General features: G+C 37.8%; 1 protein-coding gene and 1 long non-coding RNA gene across 3 annotated transcripts; one reads left to right on the top strand and one right to left on the bottom strand.

The window, feature by feature from the left end:
- Window positions 1-11,466: 11,466 nt before the first annotated feature.
- Window positions 11,467-12,934, top strand: LOC122057104. The gene is made up of 3 exons (XR_006133457.1): window positions 11,467-11,726; window positions 11,803-12,367; window positions 12,555-12,934. It is a non-coding gene; the product is annotated as an uncharacterized LOC122057104 (long non-coding RNA).
- A 5,859-nt stretch (window positions 12,935-18,793) lies between these two features.
- On the bottom strand, window positions 18,794-19,850 carry LOC122057335 (ESCRT-related protein CHMP1-like). Of its 2 annotated transcripts, none has more exons than XM_042619389.1 (2): window positions 19,049-19,850; window positions 18,794-19,008 (listed from the first exon to the last, which is right to left on the bottom strand). In XM_042619389.1, the coding sequence occupies exon 1, from the start codon at window positions 19,709-19,711 to the stop codon at window positions 19,079-19,081; it is 633 nt and encodes a 210-aa protein (XP_042475323.1). In that variant the 5' UTR covers window positions 19,712-19,850; the 3' UTR covers window positions 18,794-19,008; window positions 19,049-19,078. The 2 variants fall into 2 exon arrangements, with proteins under 2 accessions (XP_042475323.1, XP_042475324.1); XM_042619390.1 differs by having other exon boundaries at window positions 18,794-19,026; window positions 19,067-19,850.
- Between the last annotated feature and the right edge of the window lie 1,327 nt (window positions 19,851-21,177).

Here is a 21,177-nt window from a genome sequence, read left to right as displayed (position 1 = left end):
TAACCTAAACCTACGCACCCCATAATTCCGTCATAACCAGATATGACACCAATCCTAACGACGGACGTGCGACGGATATTAACCGTCATATATAGTGCAATTACTATGGTAGATTTTTTTTACCACGGATATTTTCCGTAGTGAAAGAGTAAATTTGTTGTAGTGACTGTATTGTAGATATTTGTTCTTTATGCCTTATGTCATTCTCTTTCAGACCTTTCATCTCACTCCGTAACTCGGTATTCTCCCAATGAATTGCAGTAACGTCTTGTGATGATTGGCGTAGTCCTTTGGCGTACTCCTCTTCCCATTAGGAGCACCCAACCATGATATCAAGACCCATTACTTCAGTAAAGATATCTTCGTGCACATCATTGCCCATTTGTTCTTCCGTTGATTTCTTTGTTAGTCCTACAACCATATCTTTTTGCATCACAATTAAAAAATAGAATGGGGAAAATCACATTTTGGATTGTTAAATGACTAATAAACATGTTTTTACATAGTCCATAGTTCCTATATTAAATACAGTCATCCAAAGCAATTACAGAAGAACTTCCTCAACAAATTGAGGTGAAACTATATTTTTAATCGATGGACTTAAACGACATCGAACTTAATTTTTTTTTAACAATAATTGGTATTCACTTGTTTTTCATGACCAATCAATAATTAATAGCCTACTGGAAAATAAACAAATGATTCATTAACCATACAATGTTCTGATCACCTATGTTGTTTATAGGAGATCCATCATTTCTATTATGTATCACCTTATAAAGGTTTATCTGAGAGGGTGACACTTCATCTGGGTGCTCCTTACGTTAAGCAAACAATGCATAACTACATATTAAAATTTTGACATTTGTGTGGTAAAAAAACATTAGAAAAATGCACAAAATAGGCCTAATATAAACAAAACAAAAAATACAGTACCATCCCCTATTTTACCTTCCTCTCCAGTACTTGTGTAAACTTTGTTTTCCTGTTGTGTGGCTCATATGCAGCTCTTCCTTATTAGTCTTATTACGTACACACATGACCTAATATTTATCCAAAACAAACAAATTTTCGTAGACATTAATTTTTTTACTTTTCTTAATTGTTATACTAAGAATAAGCCCAAGTGAAATTGGAGAATATAAAATTAAGGGTCTAATATATGATAGACTTACATCTGTCAGTATCCTATATATGGAGTAGATCTAACTATTTACCCACCGAAATATGTCTAACACGCTTTTGTATTCATTCTAGGTGGGTGATATATCGATTATATACATTTTTCTTCAAGTCTAACTTGAAATTCCTCCATCGATCATTCAATTTATGGAATATCCATTTCTTGTATTCAACAATGAAGTCAAATTTATCCTAAAAAAAATAAAAAAAAGGAAATCCAATACTTAGATATACATTTTAAACATCTTACGATATTTAATTTGGTTGTCATAATACAATAATTTGCTTTGATACTTCCTCTTTATGTTCCTCAGGAATTTTCCTCCATTCTGTATAGTTGTATAGTATCAGTTCGAAGTATGTGCAGGAGTCCCAATTTAGGTCATCAATTGGGATGTTTCATTGCCACGTGGTATCCTGAACTCATTTTGCAATACTTGTAATTCAATTAAGTATATTATCATCTGAACTTCCCATTACGATGGGGGTGTCAACTATCATTCCCTCCATATCATACCTTCTCCAACTAATAGTGGCATTATCTTAAAATTCTGAGCCTCCCATATTTTGCATAATATTCAATAGACTCTGTGAGTGTGTTTGACCAAAATCTTTCGGAGCCTCCCCTTTAATTATCTTAAGCATCTCTAAGCTTTGCCATTATGACAATGTGCCAAGTTTCCTTGAAGGGATCCAGCACATAAAATACTTGCGCTGCTTGTAAAGCTAATATAAAAGGGATCATCAAATTCATTTTGGCTAGTATCCATTAAATGATTAAAATTGACTAAGGTGAATCTATGCTCATCTTTCTCAAATCCTTTTTCACTATTAGCTTAATCAAACCTAAATAAAAACATATCAAGATTATCAGAGTATTCCAATTTGATCAATTGCTTCAGACCACCATAATAAGTGAAAATTCCTTCAGGTTTTCTGTCTCTACAACTTGAAAAGCTTTGTGTCTATGCCTTTACAAGTACCCCACTATTATGAGTTTTTCTATTATTGTTATTTTCTTTAGTGTGAAATCTTATCCCATTAATTAAGCAACCCGTATAATTTCTTACCTCAAACTTAGGACAATTGGCAGCAATCTGATAGGTTTAGACACCTCAATCCCACTTCGGCAGAGTTTCAGAATCTAATAATAGAAAATTAAACAAAATAAGATTCGAAAAGTTTTATATAAATATACATGTTCGAAGCTTTAAAATTTATTGAAAGTGTTACACTTATATGCTCATTAAACCATTTAGGAAACTTTCGAGCATGTAAATCCTTAACCTTATGTGGTTAAGCTCTACAACCTAGCTCCTTTACGATTTTATCGTAATGATGTCTACAAATCATATAGTTAAAACATTACCCACTAATGATTTACCATAAACATAAATATTCTAAAAGAAAAAAAAATCAAATATAATACTCACTCATAGTAGGAGTGTCGATTTCAAGCCCGAACCGATAAGCCCGACTGAGCCCGACATGTTTATGGCTTGACTTGGACCGGCCCGATTAATAAACGTGTCAGGCTGTTTATTAATAGGTAGTACATGGTGCAAGGGTAAGCCCAACAAGCGCTCGATCGGCCAGGCTCGTTTACAAGCCCAACCTAGACCGACCCCTTTAAGCCCGATCTAGCCCAACTCAATTATACTTGAAATTTCCATTTTATTCCCACTACCTATAAATAAATATAAATAAAGACTGAGGAAGGAAAATCCCAAAACCCTAAGTCCCTAACCCTCTTCCTTTCATTTCCCAATTTCTCTTTGGCCGCCCTCCACTGTTGTGGTGAGCGGCTGTTCATTTGCCTCCTCCAGTTCTCCAACAACCTGTGATTGCTTGGGTCTGTGAGAGAGATCCTTTGGGGAAGCATTTCGATTACAAGGTTTAATGGAGAGAATCCCTCTCTATTGGGTCTATATGATTTTCTGAGAGAGAGATCAGTGACTCTCTTTTGCTGATTTTTGTCTCAACTAAGGTTGCTAATATAAGATATGAAAATTAAGCCTCTGGTTCTTGAGAGTGTGTCTCACAGGAGCTCTTTTCTAGCAGATCTAGATTCAAAGTTGCTTCTTTGTTCTAGAAAGAATGAAGGATGTACAGAGCCAACATCTTTTTTTATTGTTCTTTCTTTCTAATCCAACATCCAATATATTTTTTTTATGATTCTTTCTTTCTAAGTCAACTCCCAACATTTTATTCTTCTTTCTTTCTAAGCCAACGTCTTCATTAAGCATTTGACATAGAAAATCAAAGGCAAAATAAATATGATAATATTGTAGTTTCTATTGATGAATGATCATATTCTTAGTTTTGACTATTAGGTTCAGAGCTATCCAGAGGAAATTCATTTCAATGTTTAACAAAAAAAAAAAATCTTCATATAGAGTCCTTCCAATGCTCTATTTTCGTGAATACTACTCTATTATGTAAATCTATTTCAAAGTTTATGATGCTTAAATCCATTGAATCCATGGATTTCAATCTCCATAATTTTTGGGAAGGCCCATTTAGAGACCGGTTTAGGGCCTATTTATTGTTGTTAAACATAGGGGTGCAAGTTTGGCCCTAACGGCCCGAACCTGCCCTTGGCCCGCCCTGATCCCGAACAAGTACCAACCCAAAAATTTTGGCCCTGAGGGCCGGCCCAACCCTGAAATTTCTGACCCTGAGTCAGGGTCAGGCCGAGTAAGGGTTGATGTCTTTGGCCCGCCCAGCCCGCCCGGAACCTGTCTCTAATTGTTTTACCCTGACTTTTGACCTTGGTTTTGGCCCGACCCAGCCCTAATTTTTGTCCTTGATGTTGACATTGGTTGTGACCCTGATGTTAACCCTGAATTTAACCTAATTTTATATATTGTTTGACATTGAGTCATTGACATTTCAAAACTCCTAATATATCTTCTCACAGATCTCTTTTGCTTTTTTCTACCAATTTGTAATTTTGTATTTTTTATCTCCTCTTTATTATGAATATTTTTTATTTTAAAGTTATTTCATATTTTGCAGGATCAGGGTCAAGATCATGGTATACCTAGCCCTTGATGGCAAACCAAGGTCAGGGTCAATTAGGGTCAGGGTCATTCCAGCTAGACCCTAAAAAATCAGGGCCAGGGCGGGTAAGGGTTGGCTGAACCCTAAAGGGTAGGGCCAAGGTTGAAGTTTTGCGGTCCTAAGTTAGGGTTAGGGCTGGTTTGGGCCCAGTTAAGGGGACTCAGGGTTGGGCTAGGGTTTTAAGAAACCCAACCCAACCTAACCCTATTGCACCACTAGTTAAACATGTCCGTCGGTTAAGGCCTGCCTAAGGCCTATTTATGGTAGCCCAATTATAGCCTGGGACTAACCGGCCTGATTATAAATCGTACCATGCCCACCAAATTTAAGCCCCATTTTTTAGCTAAATGGGCATTCACAGTGCAGGGCTTGAAATTTGTCAAGCTCGATTAAGCCGGATTGAGACCGACCCATCCCGACTGATTGACACCCCTAACTCATAGTATCTTTTTATTCCGTCATAATTCATTAGAACATACAGATATGTTTGGATCCTTTCCATCATGTCTAATAGAATCATCTCACACTTCCCTAGAGGCCTACCCGTGCTTGGGATTAAAGAGAACGGATCTTCTAGACTTCTACTTCTATTGACCCTGTATTTCTAGTCGATCGATTAAATCTAGTTTTCACACCTTCAAAGTATCTAGATAGAAAAAGTAGACACTTATCTGCAAGGTAACCTTTTGCTATTGAACCTTCTGGGTGGCTACAATTGGGCATGTAATCTTTGAGTTGCTTAAGAAACTCACACATAGTAACATCATGAATAACAATGATCAAACAACTAGATGAGAGTGGCATCTAATTGCAATGAGTTTTAATTTCTAAGTAAGACATAAACAATAAGTATATATACTTATAAATTCTAAGGACTAACCTTTCTATGGGATACATCCAATGGTATTGGGCTGGACCAGCCATCCACGGCTCAAATGCTAAATGTATAATCAAGTACACCATTACATCGAAGAATCCAAGTGAGAAAATCCTTTCTAGATTGCAAAGTGTTACAATAATGCTTTCTTTAAGTCTCTTGAAGTCATACTCTTTAACAACTTTATCACATATATCCCGAAAGAACCGACACAATTCCATTAATATTGATCTAACATTCTCAGGAAAAACACTCCGCAAGGCTACATATAGAATTTGTTGGATCAAAATATGACAATCATGGCTTCATGGCCCTTCATTCCTTATATTTTTCGTTCTTTGACTTGCACACATTGTGAAACATTACTAGCATAGCCATTTAGGACCTTGACACCATTCAAAATTGTAGAAAACACCACCCAGTCCTTGGTAGAAAAACTGTAGCATGCAGGGGGTATAAACACTTTATTCTTTCCTTCAATAATCTGTGGATTTGCATATGGGCATGTATGCATATCTTTCAGATCAAGGTGTGCATTCATAGTATCTTTTGTTTTATATTTAAGATCTAATATTGTGCCGATGATACTATCACCCACATTCTTCTCAACATGCATAACGTCTAAGTTATGACAGACAATAAGATCTTTCTAATAAGGCAAAAAAAAAAAAAAAAAACATTCTTTTTCTTCTAGTTTAGTGGGAGCTTGGGCTGTTTTAAACCTCATTTCCTCTTCTTCCCTTTCTTACCATCATCATCCTTTCTAAATGGGGGAAATCGAACACCCTCAAGTTGTTCTAACGCTTCATACCCAAAAAGTGGCTCTGACTGACCTCTATGTTCTTCATGGTCATCGAAAATTCTCCCATCCCTCTGAAATTTATGATCATTGGGAAGAAATTGATGATGGCCCAAATAACAATGTTTTTGTCATATTTTAGCCAACGAGATGAGGTAACCTTGTTGCAACAAGGGCAAGCCAATGCACCTTTAGTGCTCCAACTCGATAGATTTTTTTATGTACTGAAAAATCATTAATGGTCCATAACAAGCATTTATGTAACTTAAATGGACTCCTTCTTATATGAATCATATGTCTCAACTCTAATATTCCATAACTCTTTTAATTCTTCTATTGAAGGCTGCAATAGATTGTTCCCGGGTTATCTTGGGCTAGGTATAAGCAATGTAAGAATGATGAAGGGTTGCTTTATGCACATCCCTGGAGTTTGTATGACATCACCACAATAGGCCACGTGTTGTGCATTAAACTCATCATCTTAAATGGATTGAATCCATCACTTGCTAGCCCCTCACCTTACGAGGATCCTTCCTAAATTTTGAATACTACATATCGAAGTCTTTCCATGCTTTAGAATCAACTTGGTGTCGTAACCGTTGGTCATTTGTTAATTATTCATTTTTCCATTGCTCGCTAGAAGATGTTTTTGCAAGCATGTATAACCTTTGTAGCCTTGGGATCAGAGGGAAATAAGAAAATATCTTAACAGAGATTTTCTTGTCTTTATTTCTCTTAACTTATACCTTGATGTGCCACATATTTTGTAAGAGTTGATAGTGGATGATTCCTTCCAATACAACATACAGTCATTGCTTCATGCATCAATTTTTTCATAATTGAGTCGTAATTCCTTAATAATCTTCTTTGCTTTTATATAAGGAATTTGGCAACATATTTGGCTCGGGGAGTGCCTCTTTCAACAAGTCTAGCAACATTGAGAATGCTTTATCACTCAAATTGCAGAGGCACTTTATTTGAAATAGCTGAATAAGGAAGGACAACTTGGTAATCTTATTGCACCCTAGATACAATTCTTGTTTTGCATCTTCCATTAATCTCTCGAACTTCTCTGCCTCAATATTTTGCCCCACTACATGCTCACCTGTGGCACAATTCTCATTTGCTTCATGTATCTCCTTCCCATAACTTATTTAACATGTTATGTGTACCATCAACTATCACCTTCATCACATACCACATGATGTACATGGGGAGTTGTATTTGAAGATGAAGCTTCTCCATGGAAACTTCAAATTGTCCTTAGAAATTCATTCAATACAAGATCTTCAAACACTTGTTCTTGAGTCTTCAACAATTGATTTATACACTTCACATATGGACATAAATCATTCCCCTAGATCAATATGAGAAAATGCATAATCAAGGCATTTTTTGACATCCTCCCAGTATAACTAAGGATGCCCTAAAACATGGTTCCTTCGACCTTGCAATCTAACTTCTAGATATAACTTTAATATGTTATTATCCAAATATTAGCAAATCTTTACAACAGTACCTATAAATGTAATAAAAACTATAAGTTAAACCACAAAGAAAAAAAATGTAAATTAACTAGACCAGGTCAAATTAGGAAATATATAAACAATTCTAAATAAAAAAATAAGAAAAAGAAAAAATTGGCCTCAACACAACCTATATTTATGTATTATTAACCCATGGTGAAATATATGCCAAGGCCAACCTTTGTAATTTATAGGGGGTGGGAACCCAATTTCCTTGACTCACACATGAAGTATCAATAGAAAGAAAGTAAGAAAATAGAACGGTGAACCTTTGAAATTCAATGGATAATTCAATGTCAATAGTACGTTCTATTTTATAAGGTTGTTCTGCTTATTTCTATAAATAGAAGACACATAATTAAACAAAAAAGTGACCTTCAATTTTATAAGGCTGTACCACTTACTTCTATAAATAGAAGGCACAATATTAAATTAAAAAAAAAAAAAATGACCCAATACAAAGAATCACTAGATCTTACAACTTCCTTTTAAACACAATAGTTATCAATGAGCACCACATCTACAATCGACCATTGTATGATAGGACATAATATATCAAAGTTGGTTTTTGGGTTCTGTACATGACTCAAAATTACAAATGCATGGATCAACATATTTAGGGGCAGTAAGAATAGATCAGAATGATCGACAAATATTGTAGCTTGTTTCTGCAATTTGATACTATCAAGATTCTGCCTCATCACTGTATAAAATTGATATCCATCATTATCATTGACAAATAAAAGAAAATCAATTCCGATATAAATAATTCAGATTAATATATATCGTAAATTAGAATAAAATAATATAAATTTTTTGAAACAACAACATCTTGTCAACACCGATGGTTTTGTCTAGCTGGACGATATACTGCCATATATGACTTCACGGGGATTGCTCAAGTACCCAAGTTTTTTTTTTTTTTTCACTTTGTCCAAGGAGGCTCAGACCAAAGAAAAAGAAAAAAAAAAAAGCTCATTTCAAGTTTGTAACAGTGAAAAAGGTATTGAACTGACATCTGGACAAGTCAAGCTCGGGCTTAGTGGAGTTATATGTTAAGAGTTCAGCCGTGACCCTTGATCTAAGTATAAGAACCTCTTTCTAATAAAATGTTGTATAATACCCATCAGACCATCACCCCTTCCCCCTTCTCCTCTTCACTATTTTCCATCCTTCTATTCCTTGCTCTCAATTTATAGTCTACTTTTATATTCTTTAGTTTTATTTTTTATAGTTTCCTTGTCCTTTCTCTTGTCTACTGTTGAAATTCCTTCTTCACCGCTAACTTCCACGTTCATACCACTATTAGTTACCACTATAATTAATACCCATGGTTCAGCCTGAATGTATCATACCCTTTTACAAGGATTAAAGTATCAGTATCGATTTCCGTATTGATCGATCAAAATTAAGCAAGTTGAACTTGTGATGCAACCAAGATTCAAGACTGCCTAGTTGGACCTACAAAGGCCTTATTTTAAATCTTGGACGTATTCTATGAGCATTGGGCTACTTGTTTATACGGTTACTTTGTGGCAAAGCCCAAATTCTATGCCATAAAGTGGGGTGACTAGTTGTAGAAAGTATCTAAACTTGTAAGTTATATGAGTCTGTGTTAGAATAAGATACTCATTAGCAAGTATAGAGTTCTGTTTTAGGTCTACTTAATTTTTAGTACGTGAGAGATTAGGACTCCAAATGTGAGTCTAATTAGGATTTTTAATAAGTCTTCATAAATGTAATCACCCCCTATCAATTGGCCTGATTGATTGATAGGATTTGGGTTTATTTTTAGAGATTTTGTGTTGCTATATTGTGCAATTGTGAGCAAAGCTCTTCTGACCAACTATTTCCTTCTCTATCCCTTATTTTGGTTCTGATTACATCTGTGATCAAGTGACCTCCCTCCTATATCTCCCTATCTTATGCATCTTCCTTTTCCTCTGTTTCATGATTCTATGATATTCTAGTCTTACTCTTTCTACTTAGTTGTTCTTCAAATTGGTTCAATATCCTACATATATATATAGATATATATATATATATATATTGCTTCTGATCTTTGTACTTGAGGTTCTACTTCCTGTCCTGTTTGGGTCCTGTTCTGCTAGTTTCTAGTTTCTTAGTTCTGATTGCTAGCTTCTTCGGTAGTTTATCAGTTCTTGAAGTTAGCTTAAATTTTAAGCATCCTGGGGATCATTTATTAATCCTATAATGATTTTCCAGATTTCAATACTGATTGATAGTTACACTGGACCAGAATTACAGAGTATTCTAACTGCTACTTCTTGAGATTTTATAATTTCCTCTGCCATTCTTCTATTCTGGCCTTGCCTGATCATAGCCCAGTTAAAAATCATGCTATCAGACCCAACCTGATGATAGTATATTTAGTCGGGCTTAGACACTGAGTCCAAGCCAAGCTGAAAACTAATCTTATAATTTTATTCATTGAACAAAAGATGTTCGCATTATTGGAAGAATGGCTTATGTCTGACATATAAACCTTGCTAAATTTGAATGACTATAGTCATGTAATCCTCTCTTCATCAGGTCCTTTCCTTTATTTCATTGTATGTGCATTAAAGATGTATATTGTAATATCCTCACCTCCTGGCTATATTCTTTGATCTTATTGTTCCTTTCGATATTGAAATGGTCTTTGAACCTAGTGTACAATATCTTTTCATGGATGTATTTTTTTCGTTTGCTTCCAAGTAAGTTTCTTCTTTCCTTATTTTTTCCCTTTTTCTTTTTGTCATTGCCGCTAGTGGGATCTGATCAGAGCCTGCAAGGCAAACATTGGGGCAATCTCTACCGTAGATAGGTCGTCTCATAGTGTGTCCTTTGTTCCCGTCTCGTCGAGTACTCCTTCAGGGTGTAATGTCAGCTCTAGTTAGGGCATTATAGAGTTTGGCTCTTACTGTTCTACTATTTCTGGCATCCATCCAAAGAGGTCGTGGCTTGGTTTCCTGCTTCCGTGAGTTCGGGGTTTAAATCCTTGAACTACAACAGTAGCATGAGGGGAGGGGACCTGGTGAGGGACCGATCCCGCCATCACATTTCTGACTCGGTTGTCCTGCGGGCTCCCTTGGAAAGTGAGTTTGCTTGTACCCCTCTACCGTACGAAGTATGCATGTACGAGGAGTTCAAGGCGGGTTGAAATCGTCTGCAATTCCGATCTCATACAATTCCGTGAAATATCACCTTCAGGGGTGACACGTGTATTGATACCAATGCAATGGTCCAGATCTGGTACAACTAATAAAGCCTTAAATCAGTGAAGAGTCATTTAAATCAGATCTGAACCATTGCATTGGTATCAATACACGTGTCACCCCCTGAAGGTGATATTTCACGGAATTGTATGAGATCGGAATTGCAGACGATTTCAACCCGCCTTGAATTCCTCGTACATGCATACTTCGTACGGAATTGTATGAGATCTGATTTAAATGACTCTTCACTGATTTAAGGTTTTATTAGTTGTACCAGATCTGGACCATTGCATTGGTATCAATACACGTGTCACCCCCTAAAGATGGTATTTCACATAATTGTATAAGATCGGAATTGCAGACGATTCTTTTCCGTTCAAGGCCGGTCTATGTTTTTCTATCCATCCGCTCATTGGCGCAGTTTTTGGGGTTTTGTGCCCTGGTCGAAGGATTAGACACTTCGACCCCCCCCACAGATCTGGACCATTGCATTGGTATCAATACACGTGTCACCCCCTAAATATGGTATTTCACATAATTGTATAAGATCGGAATTGCAGACGATTCTTTTCCGTTCAAGGCCGGTCTATGTTTTTCTATCCATCCGCTCATTGGCGCAGTTTTTGGGGTTTTGTGCCCTGGTCGAAGGATTAGACACTTCGACCCCCCCCCCCACCCCACCCCACCCCACCCCACCCCACCCCACCCCTTCTTCTTGCTCCTAGGTTGTTTTTACACGAGCCTGCTCGGCGGTCGACGGGGGTGGTATGCCTTGAGCCAGCACTCGGGAGTTAAGAGTGATAGAAGGGAACTCTTCGAACAAAGGGTGGAAAACCTACTTTTTATTCATTTTTTGGGTTCGAAGGGTTGCCGATTGGCAACAACTAGTACGAACTAGACATTGCCTCCTTGAACATCCGCCCTACCTTATTAGCCTCAGATGAGCAGATCCTCCGGGTGTTTATGGACTTGGGTTGGGTCATCAACATTGTTGAGTTGTGTCATCAACACTGTTGAGTTGGGAGATGGGAGTTTCCTCGCTTGACATGGTCTAAGTCCAGGTGATCTTGCTCGCAGTTTTTCTTTAGATGTGTACATGTGTTCCTTTAGACTCTAATCCCATTTTCTTTGCTGCAGTGTCGCTTCGTCGCTCAATTCAAGAGGCCTTTGCCCTCCATGATGCCCAGACTCAGAGCGGGGTTGTGTCATCGAGGCCGGAGATTGCGAGAGACGAAAACGGAGGCTTCTGATCTTCCTCTTGAGATACGGGAATACGGCGAAAGAAGAGGAAGCATCCCCATCCAGGGCGGTGGCGGATCATCCAATGTTGAGGATCTGCCCATGTTTATGGAGTGAAGGGACCTTTCGCAAGGTCAGTCTATCCCATCGGGCAGATTTTCGAATTGTGTTGGGGCCTCCAGAGAAGCAACCCCTCATGGGCCATTGCCAGTGGGCCATGTTTCCTTGATGAGAGTGTTTACGGTTGAAGAGGTTCTTAGAATGAGGCGGTTGAGGCCAGGTGCAACTGTGCAGCCCTAGACGACTAGAACCGACTGAAGATTGTGCCCTTCGACCGATGCTCGATCTTCAAAGATTGTCTAGCTTCTGGACTCAGATGTGCCGTTTTCCAGAGGACCGTACAACCTTGGGCAACATGTTCGTGCACGGGCTGTGCCAAAAAGGGAGGGCAACGCTTGTTCAGGTAAGCATTTTTTTTTTTTTTTACTTGCCTCATTATTCTCGCTGAGGTTTCTGCGTATGCTACTGAGGCATATGATTGGGGGGAGTGGAAAAAATGTCTAACAAAGTGAGGACCTTTGAAGGCTTCCTTGTGACGAAGGGTGAGAAGATTGCTTCTTTGACCCAGCGGTTGAATATCTTGTCTACAGGGCATGTTCTCACTTGGTTGGGCAGGAGCAACTGACCATTCTCAAAGCCAAGTTGCGATGGTGGTGGAGACTCACTAGGCCGAGCGTTCCCATTGATTGGATAGAGAGAAAGAGTTATTCGGTCATTTTACGAGCGTTAAATGTCCTCTCAGGCTCGTCTTTGCAAGGGAGAAATGGCCTTACAGCACGAACGCGCCACAAGGGAAGAGGTCGAGTGGCGGGCGGCTCGACTAGAAGTCGACCTTAAGTCCTTGGAGGATCGACAGTCCGTCGCGCAGAGTGAAGAGGATGAAGCGAATAGTGAATGAGCGCTCATGTATATTTTTCCTTTTTGGTAGACTTTTTTTGAATGAAAGATCTTATTTCCACTTGTATTGTTCAATTTTGGTGTTTGGTTGAGGGTCGAGTTTTTCTTTGCGCCAATTGAGGGTGGCCAGCCCAAGGTTGGTCTTTTTCGCCTATCATTACAGGTCGGGCTTATTTTCAACTCGGAGTTGTTTTTTTTTGGAATTTTTGGTCAATATAAACAGGGCATAATGGTTGACTCGGAGTCGGTCTTTCTGATTTTTCGTCGATCAGTACAGATCCGGCTTAGCAGCCAACTCGGGGTTGATTTTTAAGGTTTCCGCGATGCAATAAAACCAGGAGATTCTATTACAGATTCACAAGAGACAATTCAAGATAAAAACTAGTACTTAAAACGTAAAGTCAAACAATAAAACGACAAACGATGGTGCATAGCAGATCCACTTTTGATTTTGTTATTACTCCTCGCTTCGTAGCCTCAATGTGCTTCAATGTTGCCTGCTTGGGACGAATTGGTGCCTTTTTTTCTTCTTGATGAAGTTGGTATAACACTCACGTGAATCTTTCGGACTCGGGCATCACTCCTCAATCATATGTTCGGTGGGGAACTTTACTTTCAGGTGCTTGGTAGAGGCTAGCTCCTATTCCATGTTTCGATTTGCTTTCTGTTGATGGCAATGTTGTGGGTGAAAAAATCAATATATATATATATATATTTTTGTTTTTTATTTATGTCTGAATATGCCTATGTACATATTTTATTTTAATTTTATCTTCTGCTGATCAAGAAATTCAAGACATAATTACGTCTCTTTAAAACATATAGGTGCGTTTGGTGCATATGCTCAACTGTATTTAAGACCGAGGATATTGCTTTATGCTTATTGAAGAACTATAAATACTATTCAAATGATAGTCTCGCGGACATCCATTGGGTCCCTCTCTCAAGTATTAGGAGCCATCTTGTTTTTGGTAGGATACTGAGAGCCATCTTTTTGTATCTTTTGGTAGGATACTAAAAGCCATCTTTAATATGCTTCGTTGCTCAGGTTTTTTCCGAGTAGTTCTTTATTTGCAAGTAATTCATTGCATTGAAAAATGTAAAGTTTGTCTCGAATTCTTGATCCGTTTTGAAGATTAATCAGCTCTGATATATTTTGGTGGCGACCCGAATGAGAAGTTTTCTAAGATCTGTGATGGAAGCAGAGGGGTTGAGCTGATAGGTCTAAGCCTAGCACTAATCTTGTATGGGGGTGCAGGTATGGTTCGACCGAATCAATTGTGACCCGATGGGTCGACTCACGACTAGAAGTATATAATGTATTATTGTCTTGTTGAGAAAGTTATTGCATTTTGGGGGGTTTTTTCGAGCTAGGGTTTCAGGACGAGTTTTCTCGCCGCTGCTTGGGTGTAATCTCTTTTCTGCATAGTAAAACATCTTCTTCGTCGCCCGAGGACATAGCACACCATACTGGTGTGTGAACCTCGTTAAATCTCTGTGCCATGCGGATCTATTATCTCTTTATTTTTGTATTTCTTGGTGTTTGATCTAACAAAAAGTTTCTAAGTTCTATTTTTTTTTATATTCGTAGGCAATATTTATATGAGAATATGTGGTATTGATAAAAATGCATTTTTATTCAACACTAATGCTAGCGATATTCTTCTACCCAAAAAAAAAAAAAAATGTGAACAACATTGTATTATTTAAATAACATATAGACCAATATGAAATGGTTACGTAGAGTTAGGATACATAATTATTAATAATTATATGTATGTAGGATAGTAGTTGTATGAAGTAGGAGTAGTTGTGTGAAAATAAAAGTCATAGGTGCTGTGTAAATAGTTATTTCATTGTGTATTATCTCTTTAAATAGGGATATCATAATAGATTGAATGAATTAAAGACAAATATCTTTAAAAAAAAAAAAAAAAAAAAAAAATTAAAGACAAAATATTCTCTCTTTAGAGATAGAGGTCGGCTCCTCCCAATTAGCCAAATTGAGGTTAGGGACTTTCCAGTTATGCAAAAATACTCCTATCCCTTCTCTTTCCCCTCTTATTCACTTTTTTTTTTTTTTTTTTTTCTATCTTACCTACACCAATACCGTGTATGTATCACAAAATAATTCTCACAACCACCCCCCACACACCCCCCCCCCCCNTTTTTTTAAATATGATGAATGACTGTTGATGAGAATGTTCTGGGTAAGCTTTCAATAATGTATTTGATGAGGGACTTCTATTGATAAGGGAATTAACCCTATGATGTGGTCTCTAAAATGTTAAAAACCATAACAGTGAAGTTGGAAGCCATTATCATGAAAGGCTGTCCAAGTAATATTCTGCAGTTTGCATCTCATAACAAATTGTTCAAGTAACATTTGAATACATGTCTTAACCAAAGGCTGTCGGTAGGGAAGCCAATCTTTATCCAAAACAGCATTGCATGCTCAAAACAATTTTACATATGGCTATTAGCTCGTCAAATGTGTGAGGGGGCATTGCATTACTCATGAAAAGCAAAATGCTTGCCAATTCTCCCTGTTGAAGCGAAGTGGTGGGAGAATTAAACTTTTATTGAAAAGGAAGCTTACAATACACAATTTGTGTGTACAATACACACACATACACACTAGTCACTCACCCACTCACTCTCTTACAACACACTAGTACTCTCACAACACTTTAATACAAGCACTACCACTTGGACTTGGAACTTGAGACTTGCTACTTGACACTCAAGACTTGCTTGCTTTAGACTTACCTTTACTTGAGAGACCAACCCCCTTTATATAGTGGTGATAGGTAGGTTCTAAATTTTGTATGAAAAAAAATCTAGAGATATTTCTAGAGAGATATTTCTAAAAATATTTCAAGATATTTCTAGGAATATACTTCTGGAGAGGTAGGAGATATCTCTAGAAGGGTAGGAGATATTTCTAGGGAGATATTTCTAGAAAAGAAACTTCTAGAGAGAGAGAGGGACAGAGAGAGATTTCTAGAGAGAGAGAGGAGTTTGATTTTTAACACTCCCCCTCAACGACTACTCTCTCTCAATGTTGATCTCGCGATCATGCCGAGTTGAGTTCTGAATGTTTTAAACTTTGTGCCGCCGAGTCCCTTGGTGAACAAGTCTGCAACTTGGTTTTCGGTCTTGACGTGTTTCATCTCAATTTCTCCTCGCAGCACCTTCTCTCGAATGAAGTGATAATGTATCTCCACGTGTTTAGTTCTTGTATGAAACACTGGGTTCTCGGCTAACCGTATAGCTGATTGATTGTCGCAATGTAACTGCACCGAGTAATTGATTGTTTGATGAAGATCTTTCATGAGCTGCATCAACCATGTACTTTCCTAAGTTGCCATTGCTGTTGCTCTATACTCAGCTTCTGTGGTTGATAATGATACTGTTGGTTGTCTCTTGCCGCACCATGACACTACTCCCGATCCAAGATTGAATATATACCTGGTAGTTGAATGTTGGCGTCACAATACCCTTCTACTTCACATTTGTCTCCTTTCTTGTAAAAGAGTCTGAAATCAAAGGTTCCTTTCACATACCTTAGTATGCGTTGTACTACTTCCAAGTGAGGCTTCCTCAATTTCTCCATGAATTGACTAACTACTCCAACCGTAAATGCGATGTCAGGCCGTGTTATCGTGAGGTAGATCCATGGTTTTAAGTATCGGTGCGTATCGTGCCGTATCGGCCGATACGTATCCCTATCGGTAGGCATCGGCACGATACATACCGATACGTTACGGGGAATTTTGGGACTCTTTTTGTGTATCGGCGTATCGTACGTATCGTATCGTGCCGTATCGTATCGTTACCGATACGTACGATACTCTATGATACGAACTTTTGAAAATCTAAAAATTCCCGAGAGTATCGGTACGTATCGAAGGTATCGTGCAGTATCGAGCCGTATCGTACCGTATCGGTACGATATGGCTACTTAAGTGTGAATTTTTTGTTGTTTGAAACAAACACTTCACACTCTCACCAACAGCTTTTTATATTTTGCTTCTTTCTTCCCCTTTGATTCACACACCTTTTTGGAGACTCAAATGGTAGATTGAAAGAAACATTGTGAAAGTGAATGGTTCAAAGAAGGAGAGAAACATAGTCCAAGAAGAACCTTGAAGGCCTGAACTTGAAAGTTGAAACATTTGAATAGTAAGTTCTTGAATCTTTACTCACTTTTTTCAACTTTAACCTTAGATTTTCAAGTTTTTTTATAAATCCAGAAAATCTAAGGTGCATCATACTTAGAATTACATTTTATGCATCATTATTACATGAAATCATTGGATTTATAAGGATTTACAAACTTTTTTCAAGAGAAAATGAGGGTTTCAATTTTTTTCAAATTTCTTAGATCTACTCATGCTCAATGGTTAAAAATGTTTAGATTTTTTATATGTTATGTAAAAACAAGTGTTCTACAACTTCCATGGAAGTTTTTTATTTTTCTCAAAAAAAATATATTTTTAAATTTTTTATTCCGAAATTAATTTAAAAAAAAAAAATCCCCCAAAAAATTTTTTTTTTAGAAAATTTAGTTCATTCAACTCTTAAAAATAATGTCATAACTTATAATTACTAAATACATGATTTCAAATGAAACCCACATTTTTTCCCCAAAAAAGTGAGGGTTTCAATTTTTTTTTTATTTCTTAGATCTACTCAAATATATTGGTCCACACTTTGTTGATTTTTTATATGTTCTTTAAAAACATTTAATCTACAACTTCTATAAAAAAAATTTAATTTTTCTACAATGAATGGGAGACCCACTACCATAAATATTTCGACTGGGGTAAATATTGTGCCTATATTCGACAAGTGCAGAATATCATCGTAGTTGCTCCTATTGAAGAAGAAGGTCCTAGCCAAGGATTTGAACCACCACGACACTCTTCACGGCACTCATCACAGTGGCAATGGCAATGAGGAAAGAAAAAACTGTAAGAAACTCAAACCTCATCATTTTGAATATTTTCAACTCAATATTTGTCTATCAATACGATACCCTCTACTTAAGTATTTATGCATTCTACATGTTATATATAGTTTTTTTTTAACTATTTTTTTATGCAAAAGTGTATAAAAATGTGTTCCCTATCCATCTATGTGCGTATCTTTAGCGTATCTTAGCGTATCTCCGATACGATACGATACCCTCCGATATGTATCTTAATTTTGACCGATCGATACGACGACCGATACCGATACTTTAATCCTTGGTTAAGACCATATAAATTGGCTTCATTTAAGTTTGTAAGCTCATTATACAAGCATAGGCATTCATTTCCCCTATCTCTTTACCAAACAAAAAAATTTCCCCTATCTAGTTGGTCTTTGTCCTATTCTTCAACGGCTGTATAGAATAGGGATTGAGTTCCCTGTCCCGTTGCATAGGCTTTGTAGTGTATGGTAATCATAATGAAATAGGTAAAAAGAGTTTGGGAGTGTAGGGACTGCACCTAGTGAATAGGGACTGCACCCAGTCCCTAAGGGTGTTGTCAAAATGACCTTCCCATCTCTCATAAAAAGTGAAAATGCCTAACTAATTGATGTTTCTAGGTGCACTGCCATTAGCCCCGTTAGTGCAAGAGCCATGCTCCAGACACATAATTTTTCCCTAGTTAGGGGAAATGAATGCTCTCAAGTTAGAGCAGCCCCTGCACCCAGACACTGAAGGTGGTGAAATGATACTCCCGAACCATCTGAAATCCAAAAGGCGCCTCTGATTGCCTCATATTGGTGCAGGTATCGTACAACCAGGGAGTATTCGTTTCCCAAAAAATAAAATGTACATGGAATTAACAGAAATGGAATCTGCTGATAGTCATAATAATTGACCATGAGACGTTGATCTGCAACCCATGCCAATCTCATCATCTTAAAATCCACTGGAATCTGCCGAAAACCATAATAATTGATCGACTTGAACTACAGAAACTCTCAATTCTCAATAATCAGCCAGAACAGAATGTCCCAAGTCCCTAATAAACCAAATCAACCAAACATGGAAACAGAAATTTTGAAATACAGAGAGAGATCAAAAGAGAATGTCCCCAGCCCCAATTCATGTCTTAAATCCTAAACCCAACCAGATCAACCATACACGATACTAGAGAGAGAGAGAGAGAGAGAGCGAGAGAGAGAGAGAGAGAGAGAGAGAGAGAGAGAGGAGTAATCAAAACTAGCCCTTAGATTTGAGATCAGCCAATCGCCTACTCAGCTCCTCCTCAGTAAGAGGAATCACAGTCCTACTCTCTTTGGGCACCTCCAGAGCCTGTTGATTACTACTCCCTGCCTGTGGAAGCTTCAGGGACACCTCCAACCCATAATCATCAGCCACTTGTTGCATCAAAGAACCCACCTCCCCTTCTGGTGTGGACAAAGATGTAGTCCCTGCCATGGACTTCTCTGTGAAGCTAGCCTGTACTTCCATGTTCACAAACACCTTCTCAAACCTATCCATGGTCTGTGATATCTTCTCCATGTTCCCCACACAAAGTGCCCCTTCCAGTGACTTCACGATTCCACCCATCGACTTGCCCACACTCTGCAGGTTACTCTGACTCCCTAGCCTCGCCACTACTGCGTCAAGCCTCGATGCGAAGCGCAGGTAGTTGAGCTGCTCGTTACGCTTGCGGATTGCGTTCTGCGCGTAGATCCTCGCACCGTCCATGTTCCCTTTCTCGATCGCCTTCTTTACCTTCAACTTTTCAGATTTCTCTTCTTGCTCACACTTCTTTGCTTGCCTTACCAGTGATTTCGATGTTAGCTTCAGGTTGAAGATCTGATCCATCAGCTTCTCCTTCTTCATCATTCTTGGAGACCCAAATCAAATCAGAAACTGTAATGAAATTGGGCGCTGATGAGGAAGAAATTGTAAAGGGTTTCAAAGCATTTGTCTTACTGATTTGAAAAAAAGTCATGCGAATCAACGGACATATTCTGGATGAGTAAAGAGAGATGATTAAATGTTCAAAAAAAACTAGCCGTTGCCGAACGGGATTTTGAGTTTCACAATTGAAGCCCTTGCAATTACCGAAAGAGCAAAGAGCCCCCATTGCGCACCTGCCACGTGTTTGGAAACTGAACTAGTTTGCCATGGTAGTGGCCCTAATCATCTGATTTGGTTTGTGCAGAAATGTTTGAAGCCTTATACACGAAAAAAGGATATTGAGATGGGTGAATGGTAAATCTAGAAATAATAGAATAAGGGATGAATAAATTGGAGTTAATGTAAGGATGGTTTGAATAATTGTAAGAAAAATTTTGAAATAGTATGAACACGTGCAACGGAGGCTTTTGAATGCTCTAATGTGGTATGGTGATTTGATTCAGATTAAATGAGCTAAAAGCGCCTGAGATAGGCCTAAAATTACTTTAAGAGAAACGGGCGAGAAAAATATGCATAGCTTAGCAACAATAACAAGTATGGATTTGAATAGAGTAGACGGGTGAAAAAGGATCCATGTATTGCTATGTCAAAGGGCTACCACAATATTGTTGTGGAAGGCAATAATCTTCTCATCATTGAGATCTTGTAGAGAAAGACTTGACTCCATTCCTTGGCACATAAGACCAATCATGGAAGATTGCCTTCACCTATAATCCCTTTTTGATCAAATAGTTTTCATTTGTACCTAAAGAGAAGGAAACTTTGTTGCCGATTATCTTGCTACTTATATTGTAAATTCTAAGTTTTTTGCTTTCTGGGAGTCTTCTCCTCGTCGTTTTTGTCTCATCTTTGTTTTGACTTTTGTGGTGTCTCCAATTCGCGTGTTGTATGTTCCTTGGTTTGTTAATAAATTACTTTTTATCAAAAGAAAAAAAAAATGGTGAAAAAAGATCCATGTATCCCCATTTACTAATGATAAAGCCGGGTTGAGTTGGGTTGATAAGTGAAGAAAACCAAACAAGTCACAAAGAATTTGAGCAAGGCCTGTTCTCCTCATTAATGTGCACCATTAAATAATTTTGAGTGAACCCGGCCAGAGTAGCGGTTGGCCGGTGGGGAGGATGCTACAAGTTCATCAATGATCACGACTTGAACAACTCTACAAGTAAAACAGTACATAGGCATCCTCAAGGCTCACTGTTCACGTCAAGAGCAATTCTAGTATTGGATCTTCATAGGCTCCACTTTAAAGTGTTGGTTTTCATATAATGCAACGACCCTAGTGCAAACATTGATTTTATTTTTTAAATGGTTTTAAAAACAGAAGAAATTTCAAAATACTCCCTTTTATCAATGGTTATTCACCAATATCTTCTTACCAAAAAAAT

The sequence above is a fragment of the Macadamia integrifolia genome, chromosome 12, assembly GCF_013358625.1.
Source record: "Macadamia integrifolia cultivar HAES 741 chromosome 12, SCU_Mint_v3, whole genome shotgun sequence".
Taxonomy (NCBI): Eukaryota; Viridiplantae; Streptophyta; class Magnoliopsida; order Proteales; family Proteaceae; genus Macadamia; species Macadamia integrifolia.
This window is presented reverse-complemented; position numbering and strand designations above follow the sequence as displayed.

Coding starts and splice junctions, on each gene's coding strand:
- LOC122057335 (XM_042619389.1), bottom strand. CDS start 19,711: ATGATGAAGAAGGAGAAGCTGATGGATCAGATCTTCAACCTGAAGCTA.